Genomic DNA, 25,103 nt, shown 5'->3' with positions numbered 1-25,103 from the left:
GGATCGTGCCGTTGCGCGTGCGAGAAAAGATTTCTTCGCTCATTTACAGGCTCGAAGACTTGTGGTCGAAACCGACAGGCGGACCCGTGCACATATTCGACCTGAAACGATATATGCAACGAGACGAGTGGGTAGAGGACGCAGCCCGACCCACGCCGCAGTCGAAAAACGAGCGCTGTGATCAACCAGTGAACAGCACGTCCCGCTATAACTTGCGCCGTAGGCAGAAATAGAATCTGCCTGCGCAGCCTAGAGCGAGGATGTCAGCCGGCGGGCAGTCTCGGCTGTTGCATGAGCGGACGGGCCGTTCATGCCAATCGCCAACGTAATACTGACTTGCGTTAACCATCATGACAGTCATGAGGATTGAGCCGCTAACCAGCACGCACTGTGTAAGTTGGTTATTTACATCTTTGTTGACCTTTTTCAACGTAGATAGAAAAGAAGCAGGGCACATTCGAACGACGTCGTTCGCCACCGAAAACCAGCCACCGCACAGCATCGTCAGGGAGCCGCCACCCAACGCCACACCCCGCTCAAGAAAACCGGCAACCACCTCGAGATGCCTGGCCGCCTTGTCTGCAGGCCACGCCGCATCGGAGCTTCCCACCCGCTAACCAAACGACGCCGCTGCTCGCGTGAGCACACCTGGCTGCTTTCACGAACTGCGCCGCAGCCACCAATCACATCAAGCGAATAGCGCAGTTGCGGCCCCATTACGACCGCAACCATAGGGCCTGGCCGGAAGACCATCACGGAGGCAATGTCGCAACTTGTGGCCTCGGTCCAGAAGCCAGCTGACCCAGCCCCACAGAAAGATGCGGCCACGGACCTGGCCTCAAGACAGCTACAACCGAGGTGTAGCAGGGCGTTCAAGTTCACCTTAGAGGCGCAGCCGCGCTTGTGGAGGCTGATCTCGGGCCAACACCCCTCATCTATAGTCATTTGAAGGGAAGCCATGCCTGGAGCAGCAGACCGGCGGGGGCGTGGCGAGGACGTTGACGGAGATACCGACAAGAGCCAGAGGACCTCGCGATCAATCCCTGGATGGCTAGAGAAGATTAATTCCGGTTGTGCCCGCTTCTACATTCGGGAGGCTTCTTAAGGAGGGAAGGATGTGGGGTTACACATACATCCCACTGTCCTTTCTAACCGGCGACGGACGCAGCCGAGTCACGAGACGACGCGCGCTCGCCAGGAGAGGGTGGGGGAGATGGCACTTAGCGTTTCCCTCACTCCCCATACAATGCTGCGACACCACAGCATCACGCTGGTAACCTAGGGACGGGTAACATTCCAAACGCGAGGAGGAACGACTTGCTTCTCTCGTCTGGTCCCGAGAAGCAACCGATTACTTCTCGGTATTTGTGTAGAAGGATAAAACCGCGGTGCCTAGGAGAGGAAAGTCTCTTCTTGCCTCACCTGCACCCGGAGATCTTGACCCTCCCTACCGGTGGACAACTACGACGACCTGGTGAGCCACCCGAACTCTTATGTTATTGGATAGAACATTCTTCCGCAGTGTGTGTTGTTGCCTTGGGTTAGGGCTAATAAATTGTTGCCTAGCGTGCCCAGTTCGTTGCCTATTTCGTCCGAACCTGCCGTGGCTGCGACTTTGCGCCACGGGTTGGGGACACGTATCGCGTACGAGTAACGCCTGCGTGCAGTTGGTACGGGAGCTCGCCTACCCCGCCGGCTGTGCGTAGTTGTGACCCCATAATACTTGTACAACCTTCAGCTTATACCGCTTATTTAGCCTAATTATGATGCCGGCTACCCTCTCATTAATGCTATAGAATTTACCAGCAATATCCTTATGGATAAAAAAATGTACTCCTAGTTCTGGTCTCTCCAGTAACCCTCGATAACACCGTAGATGCCCGTCCTTCAGTATAATAATATTATTATTATTATTATTATTATTATTATTATTATTATTATTATTATTATTATTATTATTATTATTATTATTATCTATTTTTTAGTACCTCAAAGGCCCACAAGAGGCATTACATGACGGTGGGCTAACATCAAGTTACTATACTTTCGATGAATGACTTGTATGTGCCTCATTTGGCCTCTTCACCTCACTAAGCCCTATGATATCCCATTGCATACCCTCTAGCTCATCTAACAGTACTGCTAAACTAGCCTCACTAGCAAGGGTTCTAGCATTAAAAGTTGCCAGGGTCAGTTTTCCAATGGCGGCCTGTCCTCAGAGCGGGAATTGCACGGCACCAGGATTCGAACCACGGTCTCTCGCATGCGAGGCAGACGCTTTGCCTCTACGCCACTGCTACTCCTGCAGCGGTGCAAATCAAATAGCCAACTGAAAATCAAATCGAACATTTCCAAACACAGCAGCCGATGATTTTTCGGACTCCAATAATTCGCACTTGCGCGATATTTCAGACTTCATTCAGGAACCGTCACGTGCCCTACAGGAACACATACATTTTCTGGTCCGATATTTCAGACTATGATGTCCAAGAGACCAAATCTGGTGCCAACCATACTGTGAAGATCTTTTTTTGGCTGATGTTTCGTTTTTGTGGCATAACACAGAGGCGAGCAGACATCGTTGCAACAAACAACCGGTTTTGTGCGGCCGTGAAAGCTAGGTGAAGCAGTCATTCGGATGGACTAGCTTAGCTCTCTGTGCACCGCAGCCATTAGAGGTGGTGACAATAAGGTTAGTTAGTTATATATGTGGTTTTATGGCGCATAAGCAATTATGGCTATCATGTGCCAAACAGAGGGTTAGGTGTCTGGATTATTATAGTCGTAAAAAATTTGATTTCTTGAGAAATGCTGGAATTTGTAAAAGAATGAGCAAAACTGTGTTCTCCTAAAATCAGTCCTGAATGAAATGGGATGTAATAAGTATATAAAATAGAGGGTTAGAGGTTTAAAATACTATAGTTGGTGTAAAAAGTTGGCTTTCTTAAGAAACGTTAAAACTTGTGAAAAATGAACAAGTGCATGTTCTCCTAAAAGCAGTGCTGGGTGGAATGGGCAAAATATTTTTTTCTCACGTCTTCGAGTTTTGTAGTACATGCTATTAAAATGTGATTTACAGTGAGCTCCTCATCACAGAATTCACATAATGGTTAATCATTTTTTGTTAGTAAAAAATTGTGTGTTAGATGTGTGTACCCTATTCGTAGACGACATAAGACTAATTCGATGAAATGTTACTGGTGCTGACACGATTTCCATTCTCCTAATATTGGTTTAATAGACTGCAGCTTATTGTTTCTTTCATTTCTCCAAGCAGCCTGCCACTTAGCTTTTAGTTTGCCGTGGACTAATTTCATATAATCTCTATGTGGCACATTCACTTGTTTTATTTTCATTGTGATAGCTCGTGCTGCGCATGCATCTACTCTCTCATTATTCCTAATCCCAATATGGCTGGAGACCCAGCAGAATTTTATAGAATGGTTTTGTGCCGTGACTATTATACTACATTGTGTATAATGTTTCCTATGAGGGGGCTCAATAGCATTTCTAGAGGTTAATGCAGTGAGCAAACTTAACGAATCTGTGTAGATAATGCTATTTTTTATTTTTTCATTCTTTATTTTCTCCACTGCGACACAAACTGCATAACATACGACTGTGAAAACTGATGCGCACTGAGGAAGTCGAATTGATTCCTCTGTTTGATTCCGCACTATCGCACTTCCGATGCAATCTTTGGTTTTTGAGCCATCTGTATAAAATGCAGTGTGGTTCCTATATTTTTCCTCTAGCGCCAGGTATTCTTGTAATATCAGTTCGTGTCATGTGTGTGTTTTCTGAAATTGTGTTCGTGTCAGGTCGCAAACATCAGGGATGGTGTACCATGGTGGTAGTGGTTCCCACTTTGGGGCAATAGTTGACATTTCATTCATTATGTCTAGGTCATGGCATCTTTCTTCAAGCCGTAGGAGTGGTGATGGCAATAAGAGAACGCTCGTCTTTGTCATCACGGTAGCCTACAATGAGCGTGCAATCGAACTAAAAATGAATCATGAACACTGCCAGCCGCGGCTAGCTCACTGCAGCTGCAAGAAAAGCAAGGGGCGGGGGCATAATTTTGCGGAGAATTTCGTTTCACTTGCTTTTTTCCCACGAGTTTCATTTTGCGGTCCTTAGCCACGGAAGCTGAATGCTATTTGCACGTCCATGCATTGTTCGCGGCATGAGCATGACTTGCAGATGCGTCACAGTACGTCATACAATGGCATGGACATGACAAAAGCATGACTGGCCGAGATATTCTAACTGCAGGGGTGGAAGTAGGCTTGCGCATTTTGGAGCAGCTTTGGAGCAACAAAACGAGAGTTTTGGAGTATTTGAGTTATGTTTTGGAGCACCTTTCTAAGGTAAAACGCTTTTGATAATTGACATTTTCTTTTTCTGAAATGCAAAATCTCCAATCTGATTCCTCTTTATGCAAGTTCAATGCCTTTCCAACTTCACACTCATCTCTGACGAGACAAACGGCCAAAGAATGAAAAGGCTGACCTTAGCAACAACTTGGAACAGACTAGCAGCAAACGGGATGCTTGCTGGTGTCCTTAATAACTGAACACCTAGTCTCACCTAATTGTTCACCTATTTTGACTTGATGGATTCAAATGTCGAATCTACCACTTTGATGCGCTTGAGCAGCGATACTAATTTGGAGTTCAGATGAATGGTCATGACATTTCCGCTCCTTATCGTGTGCATATGCCCCTATATATTTATTTAGAATACAACTCAGAGCCCCTAGATATGGGGTACTACATGATCCTTTTTGATCCTATGTCTGGGATTATCTGATAAATTCTTGAACACTGGTTATTTTGTCTGCCAAAAAGGCGCCTTCAGACCACAATAATGTGCCTTGACAAGCTTGGCGCCAGTGCCGCTCCCGTACTTTTTGCCTACCGTTGGATCGCAGACGACTGCAGCGCCACCTTGATCGCCTTGTTTGTATGTAAACATGGAGGAGATCTACAGGCGTGGAACCGGCTCTAGACTTTGGAGCAGCTTTTAGACAGACAGCATTGAAGAATATACCATCCTTCAGCTTTATTTCACTGCCTCCTGCCAATAGTTCATCATTCTTTGCTTGAGCAATGCTCGGGCTCATTTTTAATATCTTGGCAGTAGGCCATATGCCTTTCCAACACTCTTGAGAAGCTTCCTAGTGATTGACAGCTTCAAGTATGATTTTGTCTGACGTAGGCCTGACGTGCTTTTCATGGACAAAGGGGCTTGATGTTGAAGTACTGGCTTGTTTTCATAGTAAAAGCATTACAAAGACGTGTATTTTTTGCAGCTGGACAAGTTTCCTAACAGCTCGCAGTAGTTTACGCTATCTGCTTCATTTGCTACTCTCGCTACTCTCTCTACTGGCAATTCAAAAGGCTGGAAGGAGGTGCTATGTCACATGCATAACGGATTTTTTTTGCAATTAACTATCTCCAATCACCTGTGGCTCATACCAAATTTACTTGTGAACAAATATTTATTATGCTCCATGCTTCCTTGCCTTACAAAAATTTCATTTCTACTAAGCCCAGTGCAAGATACGTTAATATCTTTGCCCTTGGTGCTGTGACACTGTTCCCGTGTTCTGCTAAATTTGACGGCAGAACATCAAGGCAGCCTGGAGCAGTTTTGGAGTAATATTGCATTTTGGAGCAGGATGGAGCAGGGAAAGCAGTTTGGAGCAGAATGGAGCAATTGGAGCACCGCTTCCAGCCCTGTAACTGGAGTGTCATAATGTAGAGCTTAGCACTCTGGCACGACTTGCTTCTACGGGGCACTACAGTGCATGCAGTCACTGCCTTGAGAGCGATTGCATGCTTCCTGGCAGCGCGCACGCTGCTGCGTCAGCACCAATCAGCGCTCGCACTGGCAGCCGCGCCCTCATATCAGGTCATGCTAGCGTGAGCACATAGGCGGTGCACGGAAGCTGCTCACAGTAGCAGATCGCACTATGCTATAACTCTCTCTTATCGACATATAGATGAAATATGAGGAGTAGCGAAGTTTGTGATTGTTAAAGCTATTATTTCGCAGAAAAGTAATTTTTTTCTTTTTAAGTTCGCGATAAGGTGTGAAACTATATCCCCCGTTCCCAAAGCTGCGCCACGCGCCACCTGCATTGCGTGTGTGCATCTCCAGCGGCAGAAATGGACACTTCCATCAAGGCGCTGTGCAGGGAGGAAGAGCTCATTTCGGACTTGCATTGCTCCCATTGGAAATCGGAAGCATAGCGAATTCTCACAACACTTTCTACCGCCCTGTCGGAGCTGTCTACGAAGAAAAACAAGAAAACAAGGGGAGGTGGTGGCCTTCGAAAAGCCCATGTGCGATAGATACGTAGGAAGCGTGTGCTCTGCCACCAACCAGAGCGCCAAGGAAGTGTCCGCTTTCAACAAGCTTCGAAATTCAAAGCGCCGCAGCGCTTTCTGCCGTCTTGCCGGGAATGCACACTTGACAGCACAACGCGGGAGGCCGCCGGTCGCTGATGAGAGGATGCGCAACGCCGTATTGTACAACACGTGCAATGCCAGTCTGTTTTTATCGTGAGTTTAGTTCCATTTAAATAGGACTGCAACTAATTTTCCCTCCTATAAGGACAAATTCCCTGAGTTTTCCAAGAGTTTTTCCAGATTATTCAAATTCCCTGAGAGCCCTTGTTTTCCCAGTTGGTAGACATCCTGCTCAGTGCATGCCTATCACAAACGAAGTCAGAGTCACTCTCGGAAGCAAATACTAGATCAATAACACTGATGTCAGACCCGCTCCGAGCAACAGCTTTTTCTTGGGACATCGCTGCCACCAGCATTCTCCATGCGTGGCTCCATTTTGAAATTATTGATGTCAGGGATGTTTATGTACAGCTACGACTCTCTAGTGTTGAAGTTCGCAATTTCTTTGGCAATGACTAACTTGTCTTTGGCAGTCTACTCGTCATTGGTGATGTGTACTGAAGCCAGTGTCCATGATGAGAACAGCTCAGGGTTGGCAGTTAAAGGATTAAATGGCTTCATTCTAAACAATCGCCAGTTCTCCCAAAGGCTACAGTCCTCTCCACAAAGTTAAGGTCTCCAAACATCAACTCAAGCTGAAACCTCAAACTGAGGTCTCAGTAACCATGCAGAACCCTGCAGAAGTGCCACAGCCACTTACTCCACAAGCAGCCGGAGAAGATAACCTCGTCCTCCAACTGCCCGCTGTGCATCGTCCTTTCCGTCTAAAACAAGAGAGAGTAATAGCGCATATGTTATTGCATTTTGTAGTCTTGGCATGGGTACACATTTTTTGTTTCAATGACTAGTTGCAACTCTGCTATCTAGTATTTTGCAGATGCAGCATAAAGCACTCTCGCAATACCATTAGATGCTCATGAATGGTTGCCGACTCAAATATCTTTTACAACGTCCAAGCCAATCTTGCAAAAAAAAAAATGAAACAGTCAACTATACCAAGTATTCAGAGCCTGTCACACCACCTTAAAAAGTGGCGAAAATGCACATGACCAAGTTGTTTCATTCAACATCAGCAAAAACAAGATCCTTGTGCAAGACAATTTATCAGTGATCCCAGATAAGATTGTTCAAGTGATAGCTGACTGATCCCTATAAGGAAAGATATGGTTTTCAAGAAACAATTTTTTACGCTTTATTATTTATATGAAATTGTGGGGAACATTGAAAAAAAATTGGCTACTCTCTCGAAATTTAGTAGCTATATCTCAAGATCTTTTTCTATTGCTTATACTTTCCTAAACCTTGTGAAAAACCTAGATTTAAAAAAAAACTAACATTGATACTTAAACTCCGACTTTAGGGGTATGCCACAATAGCATTAATGGCTTCCTTCTGCTACTCCCGCGCAGATCCCCGCTCATGTACATGCACTTTGCTACTCACTTGACCACTAATAACTAATATCTCTGACCTTGTAATTTCACCCACTCATTAACAAACAATAGTAAGGTACCACATTATGTGCAAGACCAGCCAACGTGGATATAAAGCTCGCTTTAACCAAGCCGTAAGAACATGCCTGCATGGCCTAGGAGCAGCATGTCAGACTTGGGATTCAAGGATCCCCAAAGTCTCAATTCCCTTTTGTGGTTCATCTCCACTCTCTATTAAAAAAAGCTGCCCGAGTGGTTAAATTCTGCCATCTCGATGATATCCAATCCTGTGGTCTCATGACATTAAACAAGCTGCCGACCTGGTAGTGCCCAGCCATGTCACCTGCCAACTACCACTTGCCAGAAGCATGTTGGCGATTTTTTGTTGAAAGCAGCAACAACGTCGATGCTGGATTTCCTGTGGAATGGGGACCTTTAACGCTCTCTCAAGTTAAAGTTCGGCAGAAGGCTGGTACAAAATGTATGTACTGCGTTCATACAGGCCTGCTACAGGTAAAGCCATGCTTTTTTTTTTTGCAAAGCACAAATTTTTAGTTTTTGGTTTTTGGTGGAATGCAATGTCAGTTCACCTCTGTAGAATGAGAAAAATTTCATGCAAGAAATTTATAACGGACAAATTTAAAAACAACGCCTCTTGAACTGCAGGGCAGTCCAAAATGGTCCTAGGAGTGCAGAAAAACAAATGGTCAAACTAGACAAGACAGTCGTGAATATATCCACTCCCCAGGATGAGCATCTAGAGGAGCATACGCCCAGATAGCCCCACTGCATTCCTGCAGTGGGGTGATCCCCCAGGAAGGCCAGTAAAGGCATGTGGCAGCTGAAGTATGACCCGTAATCAATGCTGGCCACATCGACATGTCATGCAGAGATGTAGTGAAAGCAAGTGGCCATCCTGGTGGTACTTGGAGAGGTTCCTTTACAACCATGATGCCCAGGAGATTGTACGCGACCCTTGGTAACCACTGTGACTGCTTAGTATCAACGATTAAGCCCCTGCAAATGACGAAAATGGTATATGAAGTCCATGGAATGGATGGCGTCACTTTACTGTAATATGACGCCACTGAAACTTTGGTTGTGCTTCCAACACAGCGATGTCAGTATCAATCATGCAAATGAGCATTAATGCACTCTTTGCAATCAAATAAAAAAATATATTTCAAACATTTATTGTGTTTTTATAAGACGCCGAGCAGGTGTCATCTCAAATTTTGCCGTTTCAACCCCTTTACTAACTAGGACACAAGTAAAGCCTGAAAACATTCAGTGAAGTCATCCAGCTATTCACTGCAAGGAACATGACTGCAAACAATTTTTTCGATATCTCTTCCACCACTGGCCAGAACAGCCAGAATTAAAGGACTAGAGGAAATTCAGCAGCATCAAAGTTTGCTGGATTAAAGGACAAAAGCACTAGCTGTTAGTTCATTGTCACATAAAGGACTCACCCTGTCACATAAAGGACTCGAGACTTCATCCTTCACCATCCAATTTATGATATAGTGACTACACTACATCATGCACTAACTTCTGCACAAAACTCACATAGAAATTTTGGTGGCAATATGTTTCCAGGAGCCAACTTGTATTCATTTAAATCTTTGGTGCCACTATGAGAACTTGTGAGAATTAAAAGTGGGCACAAATATGCGGCTGCCAGCCAATGTCCATTGACTTCTAATGTCTCATTTAGTGGGCAATGCTCCAACAAGAGGCAGCATAAACTTTAATAAATGTTTATACTCCCTGGGACCCTGAAGACCGCCCAGGACAAAACTTGGCATTCGAAGTGCCTCTTTCTGTCAAGTATATAATTTTTCGGCTTGTCACAAATTTGCAACACTGATATCTATGCCACTTTGTATCTGGCAAAAACATTGTAATGAAAGTCATTTCACTGCAGAATTGCCTCATTCCTCTGGACAAATCCATAGCACCAGCTGTTAAAAGGTCCATGCGACAGTTTTCAAGACTGGTATACAATACTTGCATTATGCAGGTTAATGGCTACTGAAGATCCATGCTGCATACAAATCCTCAAAAACCAGCCGATAGCATATACTATAGTTTTTGTCATTCCCACTCCCACACCCCGTCACAAAATTTGAAGCCAGTCTCTTGCAAAGATCCTGCCTCTCAACTTCATAATGTACATATGACATCTTCAGAGTCATGCCATCACTGGCTCACCAAAAAGAAAACAACAAAGCAGGCATAGATGAATGAGGAACCAGTGTGTATGGCGGGTTGCAGACTGTGCTCCTTTGCAGTCACTATCTCCCCTAATGACCTGTCATATGAAAGTGACGCAGGCAGAGGCTTTTTTTCTAGTTCATTTAAGGGGCCACAGTCCACCCTCCGGTTGAAAATATTTTCCCCGAGACCGTGAAGGTTTGCCCCCAGAACGCAAAGCACAAACATATTTCAAAGAGTAATTAGTAGCGCAGTTACAACCACCGTAATCAAACAATTTTGCAGTGTACCTTTCCTTCAGTTCCCTCTTGAAGGTTTTTCCCTCTCCTGCCTGGCCATCTAGCCTCCGCAAGCCAAATTCAACTTCCTCCTCAGTGTTTCGAGAAAGATGTGCGTAAATCATGACCCAGACTTTTGAGATTTTTTTTTTTTGCTTCCTTTTTGCTATCTCGTGCATTTTAGGCCGAGCCTCCAAGGTGTAGGCAATGTTTTGTTCGAAAGCAGAAAAGGTAGTTACCCTCCCCCTCAGGCTCTTCCTGGCATTTCTTACAAAATCAGGCAGGTGCCCCGTACACCTGTCCCTCTCTATGTGTGTACATGTACGTTCATGCGTGTGTACATCTGCACACCTGCCTTTTCTCTGCGTTTGCGGTCACGCGAGTGTACAACCGGCACAGCACACTGAACACTCGGAAGAATGCATGGACAAGGGAAAGAAACTAAAATCTTCTTTTTGTGTGATTGTATGGTTGTGCGAAAACAAAAGGCACGACAGAAAAGCGCATAGCAAGCAAGTGACCATTAGAGGTCTACGCCAACCCTTCACCCCTCTGTCAGAGAGACAGACCAGAGGATGCCATCCAGGCTAGCACAATACGGAAGGGCCAGCGTAAAGAACGAGGTTGACTTTCCAAAGGGAAGCGTGAGAGAGCTTTGATTTGTGTTTTTGCTAATTACCGACGCGTGCATCACTGTAGTATTATGCAGTGACTATCTCTGATTCCTGATCAAAGCATTGGGCTTGTTTAAAATGCCATACACTGGACAATGGCCCTTTAAGCCTCACTATACTCACTCACATATTTACTCTCTCCTCTATTGTAGTATCGTAACAGTGGGAAAGTCTACAGTAAGCCCCGCCAGGGTGGTGCAGTGGTAAGACGCCCGACCACTGTCCGGAATACCCGGGTTCGAACCCGACCTCAGCGGCTGTGTTTTGATGGAGGCGAAACGAAGAGGCGCCCGTGTGCTGTGCGATATCAGCGCACGTTTAAGATCCCCAGGTGGTCGAAATTACTCCGTAGCCCTCCACTACGGCTCCTCTTTCTCTCTTTCCACTTTCACTCCCACCTTCCTCCCTTCCCTAACGGCGCGGTTGAGGTGCCCACAGAAACCAAGTGAGACAGTTACCGCGCGTTTCCCTTCCTATAAATCAATCAATCAAAGCCTACAGTAAAAAATTACAGAATTGCACTCAGCTTCACATAAAAGCTTGATGACAAAAGCATTTCCGCCTCCTTTTCTTCTACCTCTAACTGCGCATTTGTGCGCTTATAATTCCATTTCTTTCTTTTATTTGGTTTCATTAGTGGCAACATCAGCATCTCAGGGCTCCTCTCCTCGACATGCGAAACTGGACTTACATGTGGTCCTATGGGGCTTTTTATAGGAACGAGGCCTAACTAGCTGAACAGGGAAATTCCGAATAGGAAAATTATGTCACTGCAGGAACCTATTGCGACGTCTGGTGGACGCGCAATCTCACAATTTTCACCATAAGCCTAGGAAGGCTTTCACTTTAAAAAAAAGAAAGGAGTTAACTGCCAAAGCTAGTAGGCTGAAGCTTTCGGGAGTGGAAGGGATCCCAGCCTGTGATATCTAATTTACAGCCAGAGCCATTGCGTGAAACCAACCTTGTGATCCTGGACTTTGCGGAAGCCTAGTTAGTTGAATTTGGCAAGCGCACAAAGGTGCACCCATCGATGGATGCTCTAGAGGTTGCTAAGCACCCTCCAAGCCTAAACAGTGCCCAGAAGTCCCCCCGACCTACTGTGACCCCCACTGAAAAGCTGGGTGCATTGCCCACCCACCCACCACCTTTTTCCAAAAGTGCCACCACCATCGACCATGTGCACCCATGTCCATCTGCGACAGCTAAGCTGCTTGGACCAATATCAAATTCTACCCATGCACACAAGCCACAACTGAAGGGGGCAGGCCTTGGACTGCCATCTCAGACAATGTTCCTGCTAAGAACATAATGTAGTAATGAAGAGTAGGAAGCCTCAACGCTAAGCAGCAGCTGCTGCCTCTGTGACAAAAGTGAAACTAATGGCTCTCAGAGAGTCTTCTAAGTAATCCGTATCCTCGCCTCTTTCAAGTTTCCTCTCACTCACTACAGTGTAAGAGTTGAAGAGGGAAAAGGCGTAGGGTTGTTTTTAGTCATATCACTGGTTTAACACACGTAGGACCACAGACACCAATGAAAGCGACCCCATGCTTATTCCCTCAACTCGGGCATCCAAAAACATTTTGCAGGAGGATGATGGACAATTTAATACGTTCTTGTACATGTTACAGAAAATAAGTAACCAATTACGACTTCAATGACTACATCTGAAATACAACTGATTACAGTTGCCAATTAAAGCCCCAGAAAATAACTGGACAACTACAAAACATTAGTTGATTATTGTTGTGCCACTGTTCTGTCAACTTCACTAGCATAACACAAACTCAGACTGCACTAAACTTGTGCGGCTCGCTCTAAATTTTTTTACACAGAAACTTTCAACAGCATTTGTTTTTCAACTTTATCAACACTGATTTTGCAAAATTTCCTCATGAAGACATCCACTGGTACACTAACATTCTTTCAACGTAAGCACTTGAGTAAGGCACTGTTATACTGATGAAGCCCTTGTGTACCTGCCCGTAGTTCTGCAAGACTTCGATAATCCACTGCCTATAGATGTGAACACCCGCAAACTCTAGAGGCGTGTTACAATATCCAGCAACTACAGTACTCTCCAGCCTCATTATGTGCAGCTTGGGACAATCAGCAGTGAAATAAATCCTGCAATATGCACTCGATATGCCTGAGAATAGTCTCCCACAGGTTGATGACATCACCCCTAATAGAGAGGCTATGCACCTGATATTTACCGACTCAAATGCTTTTATTTGTAAATTTTTTATTCTTGACACTGACTTCCTCATATTCAACATTAAATGCTTTGCTAACTACATATGCACCTTAATAAACTCAAATGTGAAATCTACAGCTTTGATGTGCCCAAGCACCCCCACTAGTCTGGAGCTCACATCAGTGAGCTGGACATTTCCAATCCCTATCTTGTGCATATCAGTTTTGATCATAGGCATGATCTAAAAACTTCCTGGGCACTGACGGTGGTGCCTTAATGAAGGACAGACCGCACTGAAGCGCAGCCTTTTCCTCCTTCAGCCTCTCTACTTTACTCCCTTCTGCCTCCTGATGTTTTTGCTAGAGTGATGCTGGGGCACCCTCAATTTCAACATGCTGGCAATAGACCCTGTATGGCTTCCCAGCCCCTTTAGAAGTTTTCTAGTGAGTGGCACCTTCAGTGTATCACCTCCATAAAGCTTCAAGTATAATTTTGTCTGACGTAGGATTGATACACTTTTTATTGACAACGTGGCTCGACGGCAAAGTACCTGCTTGTCATCATCATCATCAGCCTGACTATACCCACTGCAGAGCGAAGGCCTCTCCCATATTTCTCCAATTAACCTGATTCTTTGCTAGCTGCATCCACTTGACCCCTGCGAACTTCTTAACCTCATCCACTCCCTTAACTTTCTGCCGCCCCCTGCTAGGCTTTCCTTCCCTTGGAATCCAGTTTATGACCCTAAGCGACCATCGGTTATCCTCTCGTTGCACTACGTGTCCTGCCCATGCCCATTTCTTCTTCTTGATTTCCACTAGAGTGTCAGAAACTTGAGTTATTTCTCTGACCCAATCTGCACGCTTCCCATCTCTTAATGTTACCCCTACAATTTTTCGTTCCACAGCCCTCTGCGTTGTCCTCAACTTAAGTAGAACCTTCTTGGTTAGCCTCCACGGTTCAGCCCCATAGATGAGTACAGGCAAGATGCAACTGCTGTATACTTTCCTCTTGAGCGATACTGGTAAGCTGCTAGTCATAATCTGCGAGTGCTTGCCAAATGCGCTCCATCCTAATCTTGTTCTTCTTGTTATTTCCTTTGCATGGTCCAGATCTGCGGTTACTACCTGTCCTAAGTAGACATATTCGCCTACTACTTCCAGTGCTTCGCTACCTAACGTAAACTGCTGTTTCTTCCCGAGGCTGTTGAACATTACCTTAGTCTTATGCATATTGATTTTCAAGCCTACCTTTCTACTTTTCCTGTCTAGGTCATCAATCATTATTTGCAGTTCATCCCCCGAGTTACTTAGCAAGGCAATGTCATCAGCAAATCGTATCCTCCATCTACCCTTATCCCTAACTACTCCCATTTCAAGTCTCTGAATACTTCCTCTATGCAAGCTGTGAATAGTACTGGGGAGATCGTGTCTCCTTGCCTAACATTTTTCTTTATGGGAATTTTGTTACTTTCTTTATGCAGAACTATGGTTGCTGTGCAGCCACTATATATATCTTCCAGCACTTTCACGTACGGCTCGTCTACCCCTAATTTTGCAATGGCTGCACCAGCACCGAGGTTTCTACTGAGTCAAATGCTTTTTCATAATCAATGAATGCTATGTATAAAGGCTCGTTATATTTTGAGCATTTTTCTATCACCTGGTTGATGGTACAGATACAATCGATAGTTGAGTACCCTTTCCGAAAACCTGCTTGATCCTCTGCTTGGTTGCAGTCTAAAGTTGTCCCGATTCTATTGTCTAAAGTTGTCCCGATTCTATTAGCAATCATCTTGGTAAATACCTTGTATGTAACTGATAGTAAGCTGATTGGTCTGTAATTTTTCAAGTCCTTAGCATCCCCTTTCTTATGAATTAAGATAATGCTTGCATTCTTCCATGGTTCCGGTACCGTCGATGACACCAGGCACTGTGTATACAGGGTGGCCAGTTTTTCTAGCATGATATCCCCCCGTCCTTCAAATCTATAATTACCTGATCCTCTCCGGCTGCTTTCCCCCTTTTCATAGTTTCTAATGCTATCCTAACTTCATCCTTCGTCACTGGCGAAACGTCTGACTGCCTTTCCCTACCACCAATCTCATTACTGTCCTGACTTCTTTGGCTGCTGTAGAGATCAGTATAGGACTCCTCAGCTACTTTGACTATCTTGTCCATATTCGTGATGACATTGCCCTCCTTGTCCCTTAGCGCATACATCTGATTTTTGCCCATGCCCAATTTCATCATCGCTTTAAGGCTTCCCCCATTTTTTATAGCATGCTCAATTTTCTCCATTTTATACTTCCTTATATTGGCCACTTTGCACTTATTGATTAGCTTTGATATCTCTGCCAATCAAATGGTGCTATATGTCATGTGCCACATTTCTGTGCAATTCCTTCCAATCGTTTGTCGCTCGTTTTAAATTTGCTTGTGAGCAAACATTTAAGTTCTATGCTTCTCTAGTTTATGGAAACATTGCTGCATAACGAAATATTATTCCGAAGCAACATGTGCCTGGATGGCGTGGACCTTTTGCTCGTCGTCCTGGCTCACCTACGCTCTACTGTTATAGCTTGACTCTATGATGCCCCTACAGCAGGGCACCTGGGAGCAGAGGTGGGCAAATGCCCTCATTTTGGCCTTTCCTCCCTCGCCCTCAATTTCAAATCGGCAGCCATCCCTCACCCTCACCCTCACATAAAAAAGTTTCTTCGCCCTCCCTCGCCCTTATCCTCACTTGCAAAATATTGCTGGTCCTCACTCACCCTCACCCTCATCTCATTTGCCCTCCCTCACCCTCAACCTCATTCCCAGCAGTTTTTATATTTGTTATTTTTCATTATTTTCGATCTATGGCAATATTACAGTGAGTCAAAGTAAGCGCAAACTATTCTTCTCTGCGTCTGTTTTCGGCAGTGTCAAGCCGCGTTGATCATTTAGCAATCCGAATTTCTCGAGCTAACAATGGACTTAAATGACGGGGCTGCGTTCATGCTGTAGCGTATCACTGGCAAGAGCCGTCTGGTACTTAATTGTTCCGATCGACAGTTGCTGAGATTAAGATATGCACTGCACATGGAAACCACAGGTTGTGAAAAGTGCGAAGAACAATTCTGGCAGTGCCCTAAGCATACCAATCAAAGGCGAAACTTCGAGGAGGTAGAAAAATAACCACTGCCGTAATTTACCGGGCAAATATGCCCACGGGTTCACACTTCATGTGTTTGAAGGAGATAGAGTGATGAAATGCGTTTACACCGCGCATGAGGAAGGAGGAAGTTCTAACTTCTAACCAGCCGCAGACGGAAGGCATGAGGCGTATACGGCATATTAGACAACAGAACAATGTAATCTAATTTAAGTAACAGAGAAATGCTATCACACAGAAGCGTAAATTTCGAGGGAGTCAGGGGTTCATGAACCTCGATCGCTTCGCAGGGGGGAGGGGGGGGGGGGGGGGCGGATGGAGGGACATAGCATGCGAGCCCGGGGCCGTGCTCGACAATTTCAGTCATGTACAGTAGTGTCATTTGGTAAACGCCGCGTAAAAATGCGATTGTTAAGATACGGCGTCGCAGGTACCACCGATGATGTGCCCCGATCGCATCCCGCCTTCCCCCAAGAATAAACCGAAAACGCAAAGTGAAACACGTAACTCTGTTGCGCTTCTGGTGTTCACGAACGCCGCCTAAGTGTTGCGTAAAATCGTTTTTGTTTTGTTTTGTTTTTTTTTTTCACTTTTTATTAAAGTTATACGAGAACAGGACGAGACAGCGCCTAACTACAGCAGTACGATGTGCAAAGTGAACAGGCCAGAATTTCATGCATAAGGTTTGATTATGCTTCCTGAATAGTGTGCTTAAATCTAGGATTACTTATGAAAGAAGCAGTGCTTATAGAACGGGAACAGAAGAGCAACACATATGCGCCAACTAGCCGGAATCAGCACTCTGCATCAGTTCGTCTAAGTTCATACCTCCTGGCTCATCTGCTTCATTCCGGACAGAACCCGCATATGCAAAAGCCGGAAAACGGATTGTCTGCACTGTGAAGGCAAGAGCGGCAAAATAATGAAACTCACCTGGAACCTGCATGACGTTGTACACATCTTTCACTTGGACCGCAAATTTCCCAATAATATCCGAGGACACTGCCACAATTCAAACTTATTCGCGCACATAGTACAAGGACGTCCTTGAGCATATAGAATTTGCAACAGCGCACCAAAGTGTTGTTTCAACAAGCGTCAGCAACTTGAGTGGTCCAATCGAAAGGACACAGCAACACAAACTGAAGGGCTTCCCCAGCCGTTCCTGCCGCTCGCTGTTTCTTTCTTTTTTTTTTTTTTTTTAGGGGGGATGGGGGGGAGAGAGATTGGGCTGAAGAAAGACCCTTTCTTTGGACAGAGAGAGCGGGAAAGGAACGCACGGTGGTGGGCGCGTGTGTATCCTTCCGAAAGCAATGCTGCCACGTCCATTCATGTCTCCACCCGGTGCCTCAGGGAGATCTGATAATACCAGCCACAGCCGCCTCTTTAGCCCAGCCGTGGGCTAGCGTGCGTGGTCTGCCCACCGCTCGGATATTTTTTTTTTTTTTTTTTTGAACAGCTTTCCTAATGACAGCTGCCTTCGCTGTGGGGGGAGTCTAGCGCCTGTCGTCGGCGCATTGCCACCGGGTGCAAAGTCAGGCGCACACTGATTGTTTTGTGCGTTATCTGTCGCCCTCCAAGCGCTCTTCAAACGAAGAGCCGCCAACCAAAGCTCTCGGGCGTGCAGGCTGAGGTGCGCCCCGGCTAACAATGTTCCGGCTTACAGCCTTGTAGAACACTGTAGCCCGCCGAATGTAACGTCTTCCTGCGGCCTAGTACGAGTAGTGGCGTTCGTTGCTTCGTTTTTAGTTGGCTTAGCAACACACACATGGTGCATGCGTGTGTTTGGCACAAGACAGAAAAAGTAGCAGACATCTCGCTGATCATTCCACTGCTTCACATGAGAAGCGATCAACTGCTTGCACAACAACACGGGAAATCCGCGGAAGAGAGGAGGCCTCTTTCCTTCCACAGAAATGGCTAAGCACAATCAGGTGTACAAAAATCAGTGCGGTCATAGTTTCAACCTGCCAGCTGGAGATCCTAGGACATGCCATGACTACGCGGAATCGGGTTTACTTTTATCTCAGCTGTCTGCTTTATTAATATTGAGTCAGTCTTAGAGTGAATGTGGGGCGCTGAAGCTGAGGTAATGCTGCGCATTCGAGAGCAGGTATCACGCAAACCCTCGAAGAGTCTTCCTCTTCTTCAGACCTGGCAGACGTTTTAACAGTATGCGAGACAGGTGCTCTCTGGCGCGACTCTAGCCTTAGCGGCATGCATAAAGGTATTTCATCTCAGCTGGTCATCTTTATGTTAAGAAAATGTAGGGACACTTATTAAAACGTTCTCATAAAGTCCGAAGCTACAATTACAGCCCGTTTTAATCAAACCCAACAAATGTGCCTGCGTGGCTTTGGGGCAGCGGGCCTTACTCGAGGTTTAAGCGTCCTGGAGGGCTGGACTTCGACGTCACCCTCTCATCTCATAGGTCAAAAACACTCAGTACGGACCTCTCTAACCGAATGTAAATCTATGTTTTGTAGCTTTCCTCGAATCTAAACCCTGCTTTGCGTCAGTTAAAAGTTCCAGTTCAGCGGTTGCCTTATTCGGCAGCATTGAACCTACATCACTTTTTCGCTTTATATCGTGACATACCAAGCACAGGAAACCATGCTTTGGATAAGAAGCTGTTGAAAGCCGACATAAACGTGGTCTACCCCTACAGTGAAGCTGATCTTGGCAAATTAAGTAATGGCAAAATAAAAACGTGGCACGTTGCCGTACGTACGACTCCTTAAGTTATCGGAGGCTTCTTGCTAACACAAGTGGTGAATTCCATCTTAATGTAGTATGCTTCGTATACTTTTCTGCTCAGTTTGAATGCAAACTTCTTCAAGATTGTCGTTTCACGGAAAGAGGCGCACGCCTTTGGAACAGAACCACGACACTGACGACATAGACGGCCAGGTCCCCACCACCCCGCCAGTGCGTCTGCTCATGCGTGGAGCTCTGAAGTGGGGCGTTTCTGCAACATCCAATTTGTTCTGTGTAGTTTCTGACACGGGACATCGGTATATGGTAAACGTCGGCAATCTCCCTCGGGATGAACCTGTCTAAGTGTTTGATACTGCATCCTTAGCTGCTTGTGCTTTCCTTGCACCATACTGCACGAGCCAGCCGGTTTTTCGGGTGCAGTGATGACTACCAGGACGTCACCTTTCTGAGCCACGTTTTTTAAGCGGTGGGACATTTGATAGTAATATGGAATGACAACGGATCTTGTACCTTGCGCTTTTTCAGAGAAGCGGTGCTGCTCTACATCCCTAGCATCCCTGGCAAGGTTCTTTAAAACAGAGGTGACCACCTCAAAGGGAAATCCTGCACTGGTCAGTGTTTGCAACCAGACATCCACGCTATACATGTCATTTCATGTAGGCATGGCTTTGTAAAGAGCGGCATGCAGGTAGTTTTTAGCAATGCTCTTCTTAGGAACCTTGGAACGAGCTAACTGGTGGCTTAAAATACCTTCTTTTTTTATAGCGAGGCTGATACCTCCAGCACGCTTTGATTTTGCAAACAGAAACACATCTATCTAAGAACTGCAAGCACCCTTGCGCGCCCAACCCGAAAGCGCATTCGGCAAAGAATTAAACCCGGTTCAGCATTGTCATACCCCCCTCATGCGTGAGTCTGTGACAACATACAGCCTTACGATCGTCGGGCATTTCCATGCATTAAACTTATTCTGAATACAGAACAGATGCTAAAAGCAAATAATATTAAAGAACCTTACTCCAGTACAGGACTTCAACAGGTTAACACGAAATGAGAACACTTTGGATACTGGAAATGAAACAACTCTTTCGTGAAATTGTGTTCAATGCTCACACGCTGTAGTTATTCCTTTCAAATCGATGTTATGTTAAAACCCATCTGAAGAAAACTGTCTTAAGAAAATAAAAAATGTAAAACTTAATGCTATAGAAATTGCAGAAAAAACAATGCGCTGTCCGCTGGCGCTCTTGTGCGACACGTTGCCAATGATAGATTGACCTGCGAACACGCGATAGCGTTTGAATCAACTGTCTCGCTTCGCGTCAGGTTGATTTAAACTGAGCGTGGAGGGAATCGTGCGTCTGTAAGTGTGAGTGAGCTGGTGTCGGTAAAACGCGACTGAACTGCCTCCGCTTATCCAGCGTTGGAGCTACAGGAGACCGTGTTGTCGGTTTCGAATTTCGTGTAACAGATGGGTAACGGAAAATTTGTGCTGTTATCGAGGGTGTGTCTATCAGTATCAGGTATCAATATAGAGACTGCCAATGCCACGCTCCAGTATGGCAATTACGAGCCGCACATATAAATGCACGATTTGACAATTTTGCTAATTTATAACAAAGCGAAAAACGGTAAAAGAAATGAGAAAATACTTGTTTCTACAAACACATGACAAAGATTGCAACTGATATTGAACTGCGGTTTATTTTATTGCAGCTATTATCAGCACAAATTCACTGCTGTTCATTTTCCTTTGGTTTTGCTGCGAATTGTAATTTACACAACTTATGAAAGCTTTATGTAAAACCACAGTCAAGTAACACTGTCAAGAAACACTTCTCATGCGTTGGCTACTCATGCAAGCTATCCGGACGGGAAAAAATAAAAAGAAAAACATGTGGCAGGGTCCCAGCAGATAAGATCACCCCACCTCGCTCTTTTGTGTTCGTTTCTCTGCGCGTCCCCTCTATTTTGGACGCGCTTTTTTTTTCTGAGCGTGTTTTTCCCAAATGGCAAGAACGTTAGCAGTTAGAAACGGTTGTCCTGTGTACTTTGCCGGTCCCGTCGTGTTCTGTGAGGCTGGAAGCAGCGACATCGCTCTCGGTGACTCCCTGCAGCTTCCTAGGGTCGTTTTTAGACTTTTCTTCACCACGAGTGCCGGGGCAATTTTGTGGCTTTCGTTCCTGCTTCCTCTATAGCTGCAGCGCCCGTGTCCCGTTCCATTACATCTGTTTTCTATACAACACATGCATAGTGGAGGAGAACGTGTGTTGTCACTCTTGCCTTTCGGGTTGCCGCGTTTTTTCGTACTGCAGAAACTATGCCTTTCGTTGAACATTTGCCCTCGCCCCTCAAACTCTGTATCTTTCCCTCCCTCACCCTCCCCTCACCGCCTCTGCCCTCCCTCACCCTCGTCCTCACAAATTTTTCAGCGCCGATCCTCCCTCGCCCTCACCTCACCGAGTCAGATCCTCACGAGGTGAGGGTGAGGACGCCCTCATGAGGGTTCACCCTCGTGAGGATGCCCATGTCTGCCTGGGAGTGTCACGTATGTATGACAATGTTCGATGGCGATTCTTCTGGCCTAGTCTTTATTGCCGCTGTGAGCTTTGATTGGTGGTTTTTGGGGTTTAACGCCCCAAAGCGACTCAGGCTATGAGAGACGTGCTTGTGAGCTTTTTCAGTGCTAGAAGACACACTACCTTCATCCTGCTGAGCCCCTGTAAGAAATCGCCATTCCGACTGAGCTGTTTTATCATCTTGGTCTTGACCTGTTTGGGCCTTTTCCTACATCAACTTTTGAAAACAAATGGAGTGACATGGCAACCAATTACATCACCCTGTATGCTATAACAAGAGCTATCCTCACCAGATGCACCTCTTACGTTGCAAAATTTCCTCTATATGACATCTTGATTCATGGTAATCCCCGTCAATTTCTCCCCGATTGTGGCCACTGCTCTTTCTCAACTTGCTCACGACCTTCTCCGCTCATGCTCTACTTGTCACAAGTTCACAAAAGCCTACACATTCACAAACGGTCTTACAGAGCACCTTAATCGCACACTGAATGACATGCTGTCAATTATATTTCAGACAATCATCGTGGCTGGGACATCTCTTCACCTTTCACAACAATCACCTATCTCCTCCCGTCATGATACCACCGAATATCCTCCCTTCTTTATTTTTCGGCCACAACCCCTTACTCCACTCCTCTTCAATACTGCCTCTTGACGATTCCCCCTGCAGTTAGCGTCTCGTGCCATTGCTCACACTGATGCAGCCCGCCATATTGCTTGACTGGCTCAGCGTGTCCTAGCGCACTCAAAAGTAGTTATGACCCTCACCACCCTGACATCCGCTACCCTCCTGGCTCCCTCGTACTCTGGCTCCCGGCCCTATGTGTGGGCATGTGTGAGAAACTTCTGCCTTGCTACACGCGCCCTTACCATGTCTTGCAGCAACTCACCAAAGTGACCTACAAAATCACACCCCTACATCCCAAATTTCCTTACACACCGCACCCAGAAGGTGTGCATGTCGCCCATCATAAACCCTATCATTCGCGCTCACCTGTGTAGCACACACCAGGACTCTACTTCTCCCACGGGGGTATTGCTACAGTATGCAGTCCAGAGACGACAAAGACACTATGCTGGTGTGGTGTGGGGAACGACGATGCTGAAGCTAGGTAAAGTTTGTAGTGTGTGTCCCTGACGGCGAACTGTCGCGGCTACATCTGCGAGTTTTCCCGTAACAATATTACGTGTATTAGGCTCAGTGTGAGATGCATTATAATTGCCACTGATAGGCTGCAATCGTTAGCAGCCCCTACAGCATGTACACACAAGTCACAGCATGCCACCGCCAGTGCGGTGGCATGTTGCAGCTTCACATCAACACTATAGGAGCCACCACAGTCGGAATGATGCTAGAGCACCGGCAGCTGGGGCTAAACACAGCTTACGCTGCATCTAATATTATTATAATATCCTAAACTGAAGAAGCCTGGGGCACAATAAATTAAGTACATTCTCAGGTTAATTTCGAAATGAGCTACATGCACATGTAAGGAATTAGTTGCGAAAACATTCTCTGTTCACGTGACATACACTTGCTCTCATCTATTTGAAATGCTGGTGGACACAGCGTCAGCAGGCAGTGTGCGCAACCACTTCTAACTACCATGGGTCATCAAGAGGCTTTTTGAAAGGGAGAAGTGCAAGCAACACGATGTGCCTGTGGTAAGAAGCTGTGCAACAGTACCGGCTACTAAGGATAACACGAGTTCTTGTACAGCTCCTATTACTACAGGTATTTTTCCCACTCCATATAATACCGTAACCGATAATGAAGCAGTCAGCTACCTTATACCCTTGTTGCACGGGCGTTTTCAATGGCAGTGCAGTTGGCAGTCAGTTGAACTGAACTGCATTTAGCGATCTTACATGGCAGCGCCAACTTCAGTTGAAATCTCGACTGCAGTTCAGTTCAACTGAGGTCGGCGGTCACAGTTGAACCAGTCAACTGACAAGACTGCTGTCCGCAGACACGCCGCACTGGTTGAATCGGCAGCATTTCCAACCACTATGTGACCTCGCATCACACGGACGGTTGTTGCCCTAGCTAACGTCTGCGACTTTAACTACTGAAATGAGTGTCAAAACACAAGCGCGCGAAGCGGCATAAAAAAAAAAACGATGATTAAGCAGCGAAGCCAGACTTGCCTCAAGTGGATCGACTTGGCGCTGTGTCGAGTTCAGTGGCATACGCGAAAGAAAAAACGAGCGTAAAAAGTGCAATTCAACAATATAAAGCGTGCAAATACTGCATAAAGTTATTTATAGGGAACCAAAGCTGGAGTTTGCTTCACGACGCCAGCGCTTGGTTTCTAGCAGAGCTAGAGGAACTACAAAACCTACGCGCATCCGCGCCCGCGCTGAGCACGGCTGTCTGCGGAGTCTGCGCAGCCCGCTCGCTCGGGAGCGCGTGCAACAGGCAGCCGCACGTGCACGCTGAGCGGGAGAAGGAGAGTGAGGACGAGGGGGGATGGACGCACGTCTGCGCGTTCAAAGCCGGCACTCTTTGCTAGTGGGGTTTCTTCATTTTTCTTTTTTCTGTGCCCCGGCGAAATAGAGGCTGGCTGGAAGCATGTTTTTTATCGGTGCTTTCAAAAGCGAGAAATTATTATTTGATCGTCGTGGGCATTGTTTTCATAGAGCGCTTGTTGGCAGGATCAGACATTAAAAAAAGAAAACATGAACGCGAATTCGCTACTTGAAGGCAGAGGCAAGCGACAGGTATTTTGAAGGACTTGAGGCAGCACCTCTTGATGTCTTTGTCCATGTTCAGAGATTGAAGGGTCCAGCCTTCTCATTGAGAACTGATACGCGTGTACACAGTGAAGAGTGCTCCGGGATCTGGTTGGGGAGCTTCCTTTCGATTTGGGAATGCTCACTTGAAAGGGGCCTATTCAACTCTTTGGGGACAGACGTTTTAGGCGATGCTGCTTTCGGCGCGTTTAGGACGCGTTCCCTACAAAGGCACAAAGCATGCCGCCTTACCCTTTGGTTCCTGCTGACAGCGGTCAGGGGGAGTTCGCTGCTGCGGCGCTGACATCCGAAATCAATGACCTATCTACCTTTAATGATGAGGGGTTTCTTAACGACCTAGGTCACCGACGAGAAGCCGAGGCATGCCATTTTTGCGGCAGTTTCCTCTCTCCACAAGACGAACAGCGAGGAAATGCCTGACGACTTTCCATGCAGGCGGGGACATCTCTCCACAGAAACCTTTGTATTCTTATCTCCACAGCTACGCTGTGCAATACCTAGTTCAGTTATCTCCTCTAGCGAATGCGCAGTTTTGAGCTCCCGAAGCAGAATCGCGTATGAGGATAGAACGATTGACCTATGTGTTTTTCCTTTATAAGCGCCAAGTGATGGCATTAATGG

At 46.0% G+C, this 25,103-nt stretch overlaps 1 protein-coding gene across 2 annotated transcripts in view; it reads right to left on the bottom strand.

Annotated features, from left to right (window-relative positions):
• The window catches only part of LOC146183187 (uncharacterized), a 122,415-nt gene that overhangs the window by 82,302 nt on the left and 15,010 nt on the right, over positions 1-25,103 (bottom strand). For both annotated transcript variants that reach the window (XM_084608699.1, XM_084608698.1), the window contains exon 2: positions 7,177-7,240. In XM_084608699.1, the coding sequence (XP_084464825.1) occupies positions 7,177-7,240 (64 nt within the window). The remainder of the gene's footprint in view (positions 1-7,176; positions 7,241-25,103) is intronic.

The sequence above is a fragment of the Amblyomma maculatum genome, chromosome 7 (assembly GCF_055883805.1).
Source record: "Amblyomma maculatum isolate TAMU_Amacu chromosome 7, ASM5588380v1, whole genome shotgun sequence".
NCBI lineage: Eukaryota > Metazoa > Arthropoda > Arachnida > Ixodida > Ixodidae > Amblyomma > Amblyomma maculatum.
Note: the sequence above shows the minus strand (reverse complement) of the source record. Positions and strands in the feature narration are given on the sequence as shown.